Here is a 16,097-nt window from a genome sequence, read left to right as displayed (position 1 = left end):
GCTTTAGAAGTAAGTAAATTTCAATATCGAAAACTCGTAGCTATTAGGTGGAAATATATAGATGAATAGTTGTTAATTCGGATGATATTTTTTTCGATTCTTAATAAATCTTTCAAATTCTTCAAAATATTCCAAATAATTATTTACACTTGTCACATCTCGACGTTCATGACATTATTATTATATTTATAGATTTGATAATAATTTAATTTTTTCTAGCAAATATTTTTTGTAATTACAATGAAAATTAAATTAGATTAATACTCAGAGTAGTTGTATTAAACATATCTGTTTTTGATCATTCAAACATAATCTACAATGTTACAGGTACCTAAGACTTATTGTGATGATTTAGGGGAATGGAAAACGAATACGACCTCCGCGAAAGTTACACGAAAAACACCGTAACGTAAGAAATTCCGTTACATCACGTCATACATCCCGATTGAAACTGATTTCAAGTTTCACCCCACTTTTTCCAGGTTCACGTTGGCTGCCACCCCTGGCGCGCGCACCACGTGGATAGAAGAACGAAAGAACGCCTTTATTTTGTGGTAGGTATGGCTGTGGGTGTATCTAATACATACTAAAGGTCTAATTAAATGTTATAAGATGTATCTTTTACCATATCTATGATTTTCTTATTGATTGGAAATAATGCATTCGTTTTAAATATATTATAATAATCCAAATGTTACACTTTGTATAGTCAAATTACCAGAGAATGTCAGATGATTGTAAGTTGGTTTTGTTTTCTTCTAGTAATCACGAACGTATGAATTAATTAGTACTAGTAAACTTTCTAAACAATTACTTATAAGAATGCTCCTCCACATTTCATTTGCATTGGGACTATTGTCGGAAAAAATAATTGATTGGAATAAATCAAAATTAGGATTAGTTCAACCAAAGTACATCGAGGTGTGCACAAATGAAATGTGGTGAATCGCGTATAGGACTTTTACTGTGCCGCACTACAAGTAGTGTGGTATTTCCATACCACAAGTACACCATCAAGTGTAGATACTCTGGCACTTATATTTTCATGGAGGGTTTTCTGTCTGGTAGTTTATTATTTCGAATTCTGTTTTGTCCGACAGTTCCCAATGGTAATGAGGTATAAAAATTATCGAAGTAAATAATTTTATTTATCATTCTTGGTATTCCTCGAAGCAAACGAACCACCACATCTCCTGTAGCACCAAGATCTGGTTAATCTTTTCTAAATTTTCGTATCCTGAGTAAATTTCAAATTCGTGGGTATATCCCATCAAATTAGATAACACGTATAATTTGAAACATCATTTGTGGGGCTTATTGGGCAGAAAGGGTGCCAAAGAAGTTGTTTATGCCAGATTCAGTAAAAGATCTAGATGAGATGGGGTTGCTTTGTATTATATATAGGTTTGTTTGTTCCACTAATCTTTTGACAAAAACCTTTGTAATAATATTGGTGAAACACTAGTATGGGATTTCCAGTAGAGTTATCTCATCAGGAGAAGCAGCATCACCCAAGAAAGTAGTTTTGTCCGTAACATATACCATGTTCCTTTTTTTCCATATCAATTTTGGACTGTCAATGGGATAACTGGGCAAATAATTAGATAGCTGATCATTAACCTCCTTCTGAACAAGAGGAGGATCAGTGTCAAGAGTTTTGTCCACTATAACAGCAACTACAGTTTCCTCAACTTCATTATCTTCGTCATTTTCTTCCTCTAGGTATCTTCATAGTTCATCAGCGTTGTGCAGCTCATTATCGGAGTCTTCGTCAAGGCCATCTTCTGATAGCCAGCCAACGTTCAACTGAGTCAAATATGCTTCGATTTCCTTCTCATATAGGGGTTTCTAGAATAATGTCAAATAATAAAAAATTAGTAGAAATATTTTTACCCATACATACCCATACCCATACGCAAACTTTTCCAGAAATTGCTCTAAAAATAACAAAAACACATTTTACAAACCTTTTTTAGCAATAGAAACTCAAATATAATCAAACAAAATGAAAAACGAAATCATACGTTCATTGCAACTACAACAAACACCAAAATGAAATCCTCAAGCTCGTTTCACTGATAGTGACACTTGCTTATTTTTAACAGCTATGTTTTTTATGCAATGGACATTAAAAAGATATCCAGACATGATCAGCTTAAAGTGAATTTGTTCTTCTATATAATTTTTAGGCATTCAATGATATAATGGAAATTTCCACCATCGTGCAAAAAAGGGCTAGATCTAACTATTGCTATGACCCCGACACTCAAAAATTCAGAATATTCAATAGTAAATCAGTTTAGTCTGAAAAAGTCAGTCAACCGAACATTAAGATCATGATCATTGTTTTCTTTTATTAATAGTACATCAAATTCGTTTCCAGCTATAAACTGTTAAACACCGAATATGATAAGTGGATACTGGCGTTTGCGAAGCATGTATGAAAAAAGACCTGAAAACTGGATCAACGTCTTTTTTCTTCATCATGTTGCGTCGTCCCACAAATCGATTTGAAGTTTTGATCGATAAAATTCCTCCTGTGTCTCCACACCAGAGTTAGTACCATGCTAAATCTGAGTCTGCTTTAGAATAAAAACGGTGCTTATAATCGGAAATGTTTTGATATTGTTAAGTCCACGACAGGCTTCCTAAAATACTTTCGGTGAGAAATTCAACGATAAGTGGATTACCAAATGCAGTACTTTACTACTACTTTCTATTTAAAGTTTTAATTTGATACTTCTATTTCCCTAGTTTATTTTTTCGGCATTCTCTATTACCCTATATTTCACGAATAAAGTAAGAAATATTCTGGTGTTATATATTTATTGTTTATTTATGTATTGTTTAATAGAAATGAAAGTGTTTAATTTACAATCAAACAGTTGCCGTTTGTAAGGAGTTTAACTTGAAGATACACGTTGATACGAATGCCCTGAAATCAAGTTTTATTGTCGTCTCATTGATGGTGAGTTTATTAAAAACTGTATGATGAAGGTTGCCGATATGTTTCATTTCAATTTAAAAAGTTAATAATTTGAAGTATTTGCTTCTAGAATAAATGATTTATCTCAAAATTTGGCTCTTCAACTGAAGGAAAAAATTAATGAATTTAAAAAATTGTCACTGGATGTTGACAAAAACACTGATCCTGGGAATATATCTTAGCTTTCTGTTTTCATAAGAAGTATTAACAGTGACTTTGAAACGACTGTAGAATTATTAAAGTTCCATTTACAGGTACTACAACAGCAAATGATATTTATTCTGCAGTTGAGCATTTGATAGCAGATTATGAATTCATTCGGGCGTTTTAACTATGTTAGAATTTTCACTGTATGATTTATCAGAGATAATTGACATCTGAACATTCAAAAATGGACCATGTCATGCAACCTGTAATTAAAATAGTGAATTTTATGATGAGCAGAGGACTGAAGCACTAGCAGTTTAAGCAGTTTGTACAAGATTTTCGTTTAGAAAATAAATAAGAATATACATCGCCCAAGATTTTCGAGCATGATACCTAGCATAAATGAGCCTGTCAAAGACAAGAGAAGTCAAGTATCAGGATCTTCGAGCTCAAAATAATTACCCTTTTTCATAACTGATTGATTTTCTACAACCATATATTATATACTATATAACTAAGTAAATAAAATGTTCAATTCAGTACATTTTTTTCATTTGAATCTGGCCCGCCTACACATTCTAATTTCAATATATATGGTCCTCTCCAAAATAGAGTATAGCATCCATGATCGACATAAGCATTTGATTATAAATAACCCTTTAGAAAAAAGGTAGAGGTTTAAGATCTGGTCAATCTATTGATCCCTTATCTACCAATCCAGCATCTAGAAAAATACTGGTTTAAACACTTGTGAACATCTCTGCATAATGCGATGGTGTTGGGTATAACCTTCAGTCATCTAGTTATATTACTCCAGTATGTGCAATTTAATGATTCACTGACCTATTTAGACAAAATGTTGCTCATCAAAAAACATAATTTCTTTAGAAATGTGGATTGTTGTTACATGAATTCTGCAAACTATCCCAAACATGCGGTGATCAGGATCATCATGACTGGGTTCAGATTACGTATTATCAACCGTTAAGATATGCCTAACTCGACTTTAATTTACCGTGAAATATTTTGGATTATCTTCACCACGTAATAAACATCAAGTTTCACGTCTTCAGATACTTAAGACATCCAACTTTTTGATGTTTTCCTACCATGATCAGTTCCTCTGAATTTGTTCTCAACTGAAATTGATCAGAAGATAGGTGTGTCTGAGAACTTTGCGCGAGATTTACATAACATATCATAACAGTAGTTATAATTTACTCTTTTACTTGAAATTTGATTAACCCGACACGTTAACTGATATTCAAATTGAAATTAGGCAGGTAACTGGATTTTCATCGACAAACAGCAACTTCAGTGAATCACCTAAAATATTGAACTGCAACAATACTGTAAAGTATTAAAAGAAAATTCAAATGAAATATTAGAAAACCCACATTTGAAGATTTAACAATTGTTTTAATCATTTTAAATATAGGCATTTGAAATCTACCTACATCAGATCTTTTGTGAAAAGTGTCGCTCTATAGAATTTCTAGCTCACACACATGTAAACCAACTCTATGGCAATAAAGATCATTTTCATAGAGAAAATATATATGAGACAGGAATATTATGCAATAACCCTTAGAGCCATATGAGTCGAAGGCTTTTTGTACAACTAGGGTTACCATAATTGATATGTTTCTGACTGCTTGTGTGCGCTTCTAAGGGAATTATTCCCTTTTTTGTTAAGCAATTTCCTGTTTATTTAGGAAAATTCTGTCAATTGCTTTCTCTATGTTATTGTATGAGGACTTTTACTATCTCTATAATACTTATTTGCTTTAATTTTGGGAAGTACATAGGCAGGTTTGAGAATCTCCAAATACTTCCCTACTTAAAATTAGCTACACTAACGCTTCTATGAATAAAAAAAAATATTACAATTACAATACACTTATCCATGATACAACACAAAAAACTATTCTCTGAATGAACAGATGGGCATACGACTGGTTCGCCGATCTAGTCAACCATTGCATTGTTGGTTATCGAATATAATAATATTTGAAATTGAAATTGTTGTGTGTCCAAGCGTTTTATTGATTATTGTCTATTGTTTTGTTTAAAAAAATACATGAAGTCGTTCATAGAGTTTTTCTCCTAAAAAATTTGGCACGAAAATAAGAAATAATGAAATATATTTTTTAGACATGAATGTCAGACATTAAATTAGACAAGCAATGATTTATTTATTGTTTAAATCATATTACAAAAATTTGTTTTATAATTGAATATTTTGACACAAAATTTTCGTCATAAACCTAATGCATTCTCTACATTATAACTAAAATTGAAATGGACATCAAGGATTTTTCGAAGTCTGCGATACAAGGTATTTCATAAGAACTAAATATAAATATATATATATATATATATATATATATATATATGTAACAACAAAAAAATATGTATAAAAACACATATCAGATTCGCCCATCTTTGGAGTATTGGTCGCACATTTTTAAGCTCCTGAGCATGCTCGACTCAATACAGACGAAAATTCGACTAATAGGCGATCCAGTGTTAACCAGAAACATGGACAGTTTGGAGTATAGAAGAAAGGTCGCTGACTTGACACTGTTTTACCCATTCTACCATGGCAGATACTCTTCCGAGCTGTCCAACATAATCTCGCCTAAAGCAGTTTTTGCAAGACCTACTCCACAGGCAAACGTGGCTCATCAACCCCGAGTCCGTTTACAGACGCCCAGAACTTCAATATATCAGGACTAATTTCTTTGGAACAGTGCTGTGGAATCAGCTACCAAGGTACTTCTTTCTCCAACACTACAACCTACAGAAGCTCAAGATCAATATCCACAGGCATCTCCATACGGCAGGCACCACTAGAACTTCTTAAGTGTGATAGGGTTTACCCTCTTATGCTTGCTTTTTACATAAAAAAATCAATAGATAGAAAAACTATACCGATATGGCATGCAAGCTGTTTGACATTTAAACTGTATAAGCTTATCAAATTAGTAATATAAGGCGTTCTATACAAGTATTCTATATTGACAAGGAAATGTGATATGACGTAACATATGAACTTTCACCAACAAACAAGTCGAGTAGTCCTGTATCGGCCCCAAAATTTTAAGGCATCCAATGCCAGAACAATCTCATGGATTAGACTTGCGTTGAGTTCAGTTGAAATTGTTCTGCACATTTTTGTTAGCATTTGTCTTCAAACGTATAATCATGCGGTAGATTTTCATTGTGTTATTTTTTTGATCCAATTCGAATTGAAATACCAGCAGCCCCGTCTCGTCAAAAAAAAAGGATTGTCAACAATTAAGTTACCATTTATAGAACAACCGAATATATGTATATGAATAAAGTATAAGAGATCAACTAAATACAAAGACAACTACCGTTGACAGAACAAATTACCCCCGTAGGAGTTACCAAATCATATATTAATATTTAAACACAACTTTTAAAAATAAAGCTGAGTAAAGCTTTGAAATATATACATGAGAATCCCAACTCAGTTAATAAAACTAATAAGATTGAGCTTGGAAAACTTAAGTGCTAAGAACACAATATGGTGACAAACAGATTATTTGTCTTTACCCTCCATTATGTAACAAAAAATATCAATAATAAAACAGAGAAACAGAGAGGGTCCAGTAATAAAACACACAGACGATATATCTATAGTAGCAAAGAATAGAAATGTAATGAAAGAAATATGGAAAAAATTATTAAAGAAGTCGAAAAAATCGCTCTTAACATTACAATGTAGCGTATAGAGAGAAGAAAGAATAAAAAAAGGAGAAATTAGAAGATGCGAATTTGAAGGTTTGAAGAAAATCGACTACCTAGGAGTAATAATAATGAACGAAGAGATAGAACAGAAGAAGTAAGAAAGAAGATACTAGTAGCGATTGGAGCACTTGGTTCAAATTGAAAAATGCTGAAGAGCAAATGACGAAAAATGAAAACAAAATTTGAAATATTTGAAACAATAATAAGGTCCATTATGACTTATGTTGCAAAAGTGATGAAAATGACAAAGAAAAAGGCCGAAAAAGTGATGATAATGTAAAGAAAAAATTATACGTACTATTATGGGACCGAAAAAAGAAAATGGTGTATAAAGAAGGCGAATAAATAGAGAAGTACAATAAAGTTACTTAAAATATCGAGAGTAAGCTGGAACATACAAGGAGAGCTAGACCGAAAGCTGCAATGGGAAGTAACGATGTGTGAAGTTAACGCAAGTTTGCAGAGAGATGGTTAAATGAGAGGCAGATAAATTTGGAAAGAATTGTAAAGAAACTGGAAACAAAATAAAACAAATTACCATCCTAAAAAGGACCAAACCATATCTCTGTTCAACAATTGTTGTAATATCAGATTGATGCGATATTTCAATATTGTCGATAGTTGACTCGGGAGATATCTGGACTGAATGTTAACTTTGTATATCTCAGATGTACTGATTTTACCCATAATTGTCAGCACATAGCTTGCTTCCAATACCTTGTGGCTATATTTTTTTTAAGAAACTCGGTAAATTCAGACACTTTTTTAAATCTTTTAGCTTCTACTGTGTAGAACCTATTGATATAACGAAATCATTTCTCAACTCAGTTTCGTTTACTCTCTATTTTTGATAGCGATAGTGCGAACTACCCCCGTAGGGTATGTTGGCAGTAGTAATAGCACTTAAATATGAACCATGGCTATTGAGAGCGGTATGTATAGTTGAAGTCTGATATTTTTGAGTAAATTTCACTAGTTAGTATAAATATCAGTTTGTGAAAATGTTTATCTAGGAAGTTTTTCGTTGAATTAGTGTGTTTGTTTCCTGGTAAGAGACTAAAAACTGTATTAGCTATTTCTAACCTAACTCTTTTTAGTTAATCTAAATAAAAATCAAAACTAAAACCCCTCCTATTGGTGAATCAGTATAACGTTAAAACTGGCAACACTGAGTAGAAACACAGCTTTGATATTAAAACACCGAGTGTCCTGTCAAGAGCACTGAAAACAGTCAAACCGTGTGATCTGGTTGTCAAATGTTGGGTAGCACTTTCACGTGATCAAATCTAAATTATATCTGCTTTAAAAAAATACGGACAATTTTCTAAATATGAGTGCCAGTGCATTGCTTTTTGCAGCATTGTTTTTAGGTTTTAATATAGTACAATGTGCAGAATTTGTCCCGTGTTTCATGTGGTCAAACAAAAGGTATTACTCTTAATTATTATTTAAATGTTTGCTATTTGGCTCTTCCCTTTTATACCTAATTATTATTACTTAAACAAATCCTTTCTACTCATTTTATTTATAAAGTAAAATATGTCGTGGTATTTCTTTCTGTTTCCATTTTTATGGGTCATATGATCTTATTAAATCCCAAAATTCACTGGTTTAGTTTAAATAAGTTTTTTTATTTTTCAGGACCAACGAACATGTTCCAGCCCTAAATAGAGTTAATCAAGACATATTTAAAAATGAAATTAAACACTATTTGGATGAGGGATATTTGTTAGTAATATTTGCAGAACAAACTGTAAGTATATATCACATGTTTTAAGGACAGGCACAATGAGAATCACAAGACTTAAGTTGTAGTCTGAATATTCTCCATACTGGAATAATAATTTCAATAACTATTATTTATATAAAGAAACGATAAAAAACACTAACATTCCTATGTAAAAAGGTGAACCCAATTACAATATTCTTGTATTGGTATCCATTGAAAGTGAAAAATTTCAATTTTTCTGAGTGTCTGTATAAAAATTAACTCTTTCATAAGATTACTAACAAATCTTTGATATACCATGAACTAACTTTGTAATCAATAGTGCTAGAGAAATGATCTCCAATACAAAATAATGGAACAATAAATATTAGTTATTGAATTCATCTTTTAAAATACCATTTTCCAAGGTTCCAATGTTAATAAAAAATCTTATTAATTGTACAAGTAGCAACAACAAAAAATTAGTTCTTTGTATCTCTACAAGCATTTATTGGGGATTATCACATAGGAAGTACAAAGTACTCAAGGGATATTTGATAATTTGGTTCAGAAGTTTAGGTAATTGAATACTTCATTCAATAAATAAATACAATTAACTAATCCACTCTTTACTCTTCCTCCTGTACCAAAATCTTCATTTTTACTTAATATTTCTTGAATTATTCACCCAACACATGTTATTTATTGACTTAATATGTAATTGCAAAATGGCCCAACTCATTAGGAATATTTGTAATAGTTTACTCCTTCACATTACCTGAATTATATGAATATCCATACAATTCAAAGTAATGTAATGTCTAAACCTGTATATTGGTAAATTTTTCTAATGAACTAATATAGTTCTCATCATTTTTAAGTATCAATTTTCAGTTATCCCAAACATGAACTGATGTTATTGTGAATGTAAATATTATAGTGAATATGGTTTTTTAGTTGAGTCCAGAAGATTTTGCTCAACATGATCCATCAGCTGTAACATTCCCCAATTTGGTTGAATTAAAAAAGTCAACAAGAGTTTCTTATTTACCTAATGTACAGAATCCAATTACAGCTCTAAAGCATCTAGATGTTTCAATTACTGAAGTTCCTGTTGACAAATTTGGAAAAAGCTTTGAAATTCCAGAGACTGATGTACTTGTTGTTAATTTAAATGATGCTAAGGATTCTGAAGACAGGATAGTTATGTTGAAGAGACATGGTGAGATATATATAATATATGTTCTTTTGTATATTTTTTAATATAAATATAGAAATAAGATAACCCTTCCATTGTCCAAAAATGGTTTGAGTATTAGAAAAATGTATAATCATATACACTAAATTAGATACAGATTTAATACTAACAGCAAGCAAAGTTCAACTTCTGTTGGTTCAAAGAGTTGAGATTTCCATTTATTTGCTAATGCTTGACATGTCTGCAAGTAATGGTTTCCAGGTATAATGCAATTATAATGTTTCAGAAATATCAGTTTACTACTCAAATTGCCACTGTCAACTGTTTGTCTTATAAGGTTTTGGATTGTATTTTATATTTTTTGTTATGAATTTGGATATAATTTTATCAACTGTGCTATCATAAATTTTAAATTAATTATTTTCTGAGCCATTCACAAAAGTAATATTTTTAGATGCTGCTATTGCTGCAATTTTCGAGGATTTATCTAGAAAACATGATAATATTCTAGCAGTTTACACAGCCTATCACACATCATGGGTGAGTATCATACTAAACATATAAACAATGACGCTTTAAAAAAGACTAAATTAAATGAAAATGACTTCTAAAATTTTTTTCTTTTATCAACAAAATTTTGACACGAAGGTTTTAAGTTTTGTTTTCCATTATATTTGACTCCAAGCTCTAAGCAATAAATTTTTCAACAGTACTTTTACTAATACTTTGAAACCGTTTTGTAACTTGGTAATAGATTGATTGCGGAAATATATTATACTATTTCAGTAGTAAACACTCTATTTCTGAGTAGTATGAGTGTTGCCTATTCCAGACCTAATAATATAATAAATAAAAATCCATTGTCAAACATGCCATTCGGTTTGTCACGTTTTTCTTCAAACATTTTGAATATCCCTTTATTCACATAATGTGGCTACCCCCAACTTTCCGAAGATAGTTTAGTTTAGAAATTTTATATGATGTCTGGTAGCAATTACCTAAACCAGAAATATAACAACTTTTGTATGAATAGATACGAATTTTCTAAAATGGCTTATATTTGTAAATTTAAACTCACCATTAAATTGGAAATTTAAAAGAAAATACTTTTAGTACACAAAAGGATCTTTTTAAATTTTTTACCTACATTACCTCCAGGTTGCATCTGAAGAAGTTGTAAAATCAAGACTGACAAGATCTCTTTTAGAAGATACCTCTGCAGATACTGGAAGCACAACTAATTCAGAAGTGCCGATTCCTCCCTACGGAAATTCTACACATTTTTACAAGACATCTAACATATATTTGTATGTTTCTGAAGCCAACTATACATACGATGACACGTAAGTGTTGAAATTATATTTGAGTACTTGTGAATAGTTATAAATATCGTAAAACCCCTGAGTTTTACATTTCAAAAAGTTAACAGTTCATAACTTTCATTTTCACTATTTTGCTGTTCAATTTTTATTTTAAAATATAATAACCAATAACTCTTTTTAGTGTCAACACCATAAAATTTGATTACTTTATAAATACAAGTAACTCAACTTATTATACTTTAACTGCAAGTGGAAGTTCAAAACACAATATTGTGCTTAAGTAAGTAATAAATATATTTTTTCAAATCACTGTGTGTAATGTAATGTTTTTCTAATTTATTCATGGTGGGGTGAATTTATATACACTGTTTATATTACTCACATAATTTATTTATACTCATACATTAGGTACACTATACCTGTCACAATTCACTAAACTATACACTAACTCATATGATTTATTTAAATTAGCCGTTTACTTGCCTGTACCAATGTGCTCGAGATGACATCAGATTATTTACTGTCTTGCTTGCTGATAAACGGTCGAGTATTTATACCAAAAAGATTTTCTTGAATAATTTGATTTTAAAAAGTGAATAAACAAATGAATGAATAACTGACACCTACACTATCTTGCATATATATGAATTTCATTGGTTTTATATTAGTTGCCATCCGCTAGAATATCTTTTTTATTTTAGAATGTCATTTACTAATAATGGTAGCTCTGGATATTGGGAGCAAGTAGATGAAATAACTGCTGTTATATCAAATTCCACTCTCCAGGAGAACACTTTAACCCTAATCCCAACAGCTCCAATTTATGCACCAGAAAAGTTTTCTTTCCACTGTGGAGATCAATTTTTTTCCAATGATAGTTTGAAGATACTCTTAAAGGATTTCCAGGTGAGTTACTTCTTAATTATTCAGTTTAAAAAATTTTAACAAAACATCTTGCCATAATATAATTAAAATAAATTTGCTCTTTGTAAATTGTTGTCTTTGTCTAAAATGTCCAGTTTATGGTCGTAGGCTCAATTGTATGTTCAAATCAAGCTATTAGATCTATGACAACCCTCACCCTTGAGAATTATGAACTGATCTGTCTAAGGTACTATACCATAAGCTGAAGAGTCCCGATCTTATATCAAATCAGAAATCAATATTCTCTCCTAGTTAAGTTAAAACCAGTTTGTACTGATTCTATCTATATTCCGAGCATTGTCAAGCTGCTTTTGGTTTCAATCAAGGAAGTTACAGCACCTATGAAAAGACTATATCAAACATGACATCTTGATGGAAAAATAAATGCTATAAGACTTTCTACAGATTTTAATGTTTTGAAACTTAAATTAAAAGTCAAATCATAGATACTTATTGAAATTTCCATTAAGGCGTTCACACTCCACGGTCGCCTCCTCATCTTTGAGATTCAAGCAAGGAGGAAGATTTGGAACACTTTACCAACATTAAAGATTTAATAGATAAATACCAATGTCTAAGATGACTTTCAACAGATTTCAATGTTATTGAACTTAAATTGAAAACAATGTCAAGGTAGTGCCATTTTTATGAAATTCACATATTTATGGCTAAATATTGATCTACCAACAATATATTATATATAAAAGTAATACATTTTTTCTATTGGTGTTTAAATCTTATCTCCTCTTGATTATGTTGTGACTATATTCATTTGCCTTCCAATCAGTTTTATAACAATTATTGAAAAACAGGTTTATTTAAAAATAAACAATTTTGTTTCAGATTCAGTTGTTATTCAACAATGAAAATTCAACAAATAAATTTGGTGATGCGTATGACTGCGTTGGCTTCACAACTGTTCCAATTTGGTCTGGATTGTTTGTAACTGCTATTTTATTGATCATTATGACAATTGGTATTACGATGATGATGGATATTAGAACTATGGATAGATTCGACGATGCTAAAGGAAAAACTATTACTATTAATGCGGAATAATTCGTGTCGCTAGATAATATGCTTTTTTGCTAAGCTCGAATGTTCAATTCTGCAGTATTTTTTAATAATCCATAGAATATTAAAACTGTAACATTTTACCTTAATTTGAAGTTAAAGTTATATAACTGTTAAAAAATAATTGACACATATAAATGTTTCTTCTGTTGATAAATTCTATGGATTCTACAGAAATACAAAATATATTGTCATAGATTCAGAATAAGACATTTTCTTGTTTAGCAATACGAGCAGTATTATTAGTTAGCCTTTCCCAAGAAAACTAGTTATTTCACCTGATAAGATCAATAATGATGGAAGGCTTGTGATAACTAAGCTTCTATTTTTTTATAGTCATTTATATCGATCTTTTCAGGTTTTGTACTTTAGGCTCTACTGCCTTTTCTACTTCCCCTGGACGTAATAAAAATTCACCATTCATTATACCATCAAGTGTCAGTATTTCTATAGATGAATCTGTTTGATTGTCATTTCCTCCTTCATCGTTTATAAGATTTTTCACAAAAATACATTACAAATAGTGGATTAAAGCGAAACTTTTTCATTAGTGCTGCAAAAAACAAATTTATTGTTTGAATATATAAACCTGATATTGGCACAAAATTTATTAGAAAATTATATTGGGTTGATGTAACTCTGATCAACTCACCCTATTGCCATATGATTTGTAATACAAAAAGAATAATATTAGTCTGTATAATATAATTATAAACATTTTTATTTAAAAAAAATATTTTCAATTAACTTGTCCATGAGATCTAGAAAATAATTTTCCCTAAATACACACATTATATAAATATATATGACAATAGTGTTTTTATCATCTTTTTGGATTTATATAAAACCTAGTAACTTGTTGTTCAAGTAGTAGTACAATAATTGTTGAAGAAAGTGTAGCCTTGATATTTGGTTCATTTTATGTGTTAGATTTATACTATTGAAAAATACGCTAATTTTGTAGGGATGTATATTGTTTGTATTTTGTAAATATTACATTATAACACTGTTATGGTATGGTACTGTCTCAAAAGTGTTCCTAATTTTAATGTTTCATTTCTAACCAAAATTTTAGTTTTTTCAAGGTGAAGGGCATATATTATATATAATTTATAGACCAGTCTTTATTTGTATATACTTCTACATCATTTAGTAGATAAATGCAGTACCATTTATTCTGTTGCCAAACAGTGTAGACTATAAATTATCTTAATAAATTATGAAAAATATGCCATGTTTTTTTTTAACTTGGGTGAAATGAGCTGACTATTGGTTCACAATAGGAGTGAGATTGGTGCCAGAATGTCTTCAGGTGTATGGATAGATACACGAACATATAGAGGCTGTCAATAAACTGGTACAAAATTGAAATAATAGATACTAAATGTTATTTATGGTGCATTCCACTAAGTGTTCACGACGCCATAAATACTCGTTTGTGCGTTCCACATAGAGACTACGATCGTTGAGGTCGTAGTGAGAACGTCACTCATGGCGTCATGACTAAGGTTCGCGACGATCCCTGTCAAGAGATGGGTCGTAGTGAGCGTTGAGAGAATTGGCAGAATTTTTAAAACTCGAGCAACGCAGATTGCAACTATGAGAATATATCTCATCATTTGAAGCGGGGGAGACATAAAAATGTTTGAAGCTTTCTTGCGACCAAATATTTTACTATCGTCGCAGAAGATATTTTGATTTTACTTCAATGTAAATTAGCTAACATTACACTAAAATAATTCAATGCCTTACAAATTGTAACAACTTCTTAAAGCTTTTACTTTATTCTTTCTGTTTGCCATTCAATAATATTTATATCAACACTCAAAACGCCTTTTGAACCAAACTTGGGTTTAGGATTAACGCTCTGGACTAAGTGGAAGGGTAAGGATCGTGAACGTGATTGTCGTGAATACTTAATGATCAACTAAACTAATTTACCTCTATAGTTTCTCTCAAGGAGCTAGCGCCATCTGTAAATAGTGCTGTCAAATATTTTTGAGGATATCTTTAAAAAAACTTGTTAGTATAAACCCTTATTCATTATTGATATCACACTTCTTTCAAGAAATATCAATTCTCATTTATTAACAAACTCTGTTCTACTTTATTAATTAATATTGTTAAGAATGGAACATTATTGTTTCTCACTTGCATGATGACCATTTGTTTAGACAGACTCAATAGCTCCATCTTTAAACAGCACATATGACGATAAAGAAACACTAGTTTAAATATAAATTCAACATAAATTAACTAAATAACCCCGACTAGGAGGAACTTACAAAGAAAGATTAGAAACTATCCAAATTATATAAACTAAATACCTGGCCCTCAACTCTCCTATGGAAACGACTCAGTATATCCAATAAAGCAGAACACCAAGATTATTTTTGTGAAGTTTATTTTGTATTTGATGCCCTTAGGACTATGCCGATGGGACTCAGACTTAGTGAGCACTATTGTAGTGAAATTTGTTTTGTTAAAAAAATGAGTTTGTTCTTCTTCTATCTTTTCTATAAGCAATTCTGCCTGTTTCTTTCTATTGTTGTGCATTTAAGTTATATTATCACTCCATCATTTCCGGGGTCGACCGACACTTCTCCTCCCGGCCTCTTTGTTTGTCTCTTGCAATCTTTACTACCCTATCATCTGTCATTCTACTTATATGGTTATTCCATTCTTTTTTTTCTGTTTAATAACCACTCGTTAATCTTCTCCAAATTAAATGTTGTTCTAATGTAGTCACTACTTTCTCTCTCTCTCTCTCTCTTAGTGTGTTCCCCATGATTCTCCTCAGTATTCTCATCTCAGCTGTTTCCAGCATTCTTTGTTTTGGACGTGTCTGGCCACATTTCTGCTGTGTTTGTCATTATTGGTCTTATAACAAATTTATAAATTCTAGTTTTAGTTTCCCTTCTTATATGTTTGTTTCTTCATATTGTATTATTGAGGCATCCT

General features: G+C 31.0%; 1 protein-coding gene across 1 annotated transcript; it reads left to right on the top strand.

Moving 5' to 3' along the window:
• Positions 1-8,080: 8,080 nt before the first annotated feature.
• On the top strand, positions 8,081-14,365 carry LOC130898060 (V-type proton ATPase subunit S1). Its single transcript, XM_057807099.1, has 8 exons — positions 8,081-8,338; positions 8,552-8,663; positions 9,576-9,840; positions 10,271-10,356; positions 10,975-11,159; positions 11,320-11,418; positions 11,840-12,044; positions 12,906-14,365. Exons 1-8 carry the CDS (start codon positions 8,241-8,243, stop codon positions 13,119-13,121), a joined length of 1,266 nt encoding a protein of 421 aa, XP_057663082.1. The 5' UTR covers positions 8,081-8,240; the 3' UTR covers positions 13,122-14,365.
• Positions 14,366-16,097: the final 1,732 nt, after the last annotated feature.

This window comes from Diorhabda carinulata, chromosome 1 (genome assembly GCF_026250575.1).
Source record: "Diorhabda carinulata isolate Delta chromosome 1, icDioCari1.1, whole genome shotgun sequence".
In the NCBI taxonomy this organism is placed as follows: domain Eukaryota; kingdom Metazoa; phylum Arthropoda; class Insecta; order Coleoptera; family Chrysomelidae; genus Diorhabda; species Diorhabda carinulata.
Note: the sequence above shows the minus strand (reverse complement) of the source record. Positions and strands in the feature narration are given on the sequence as shown.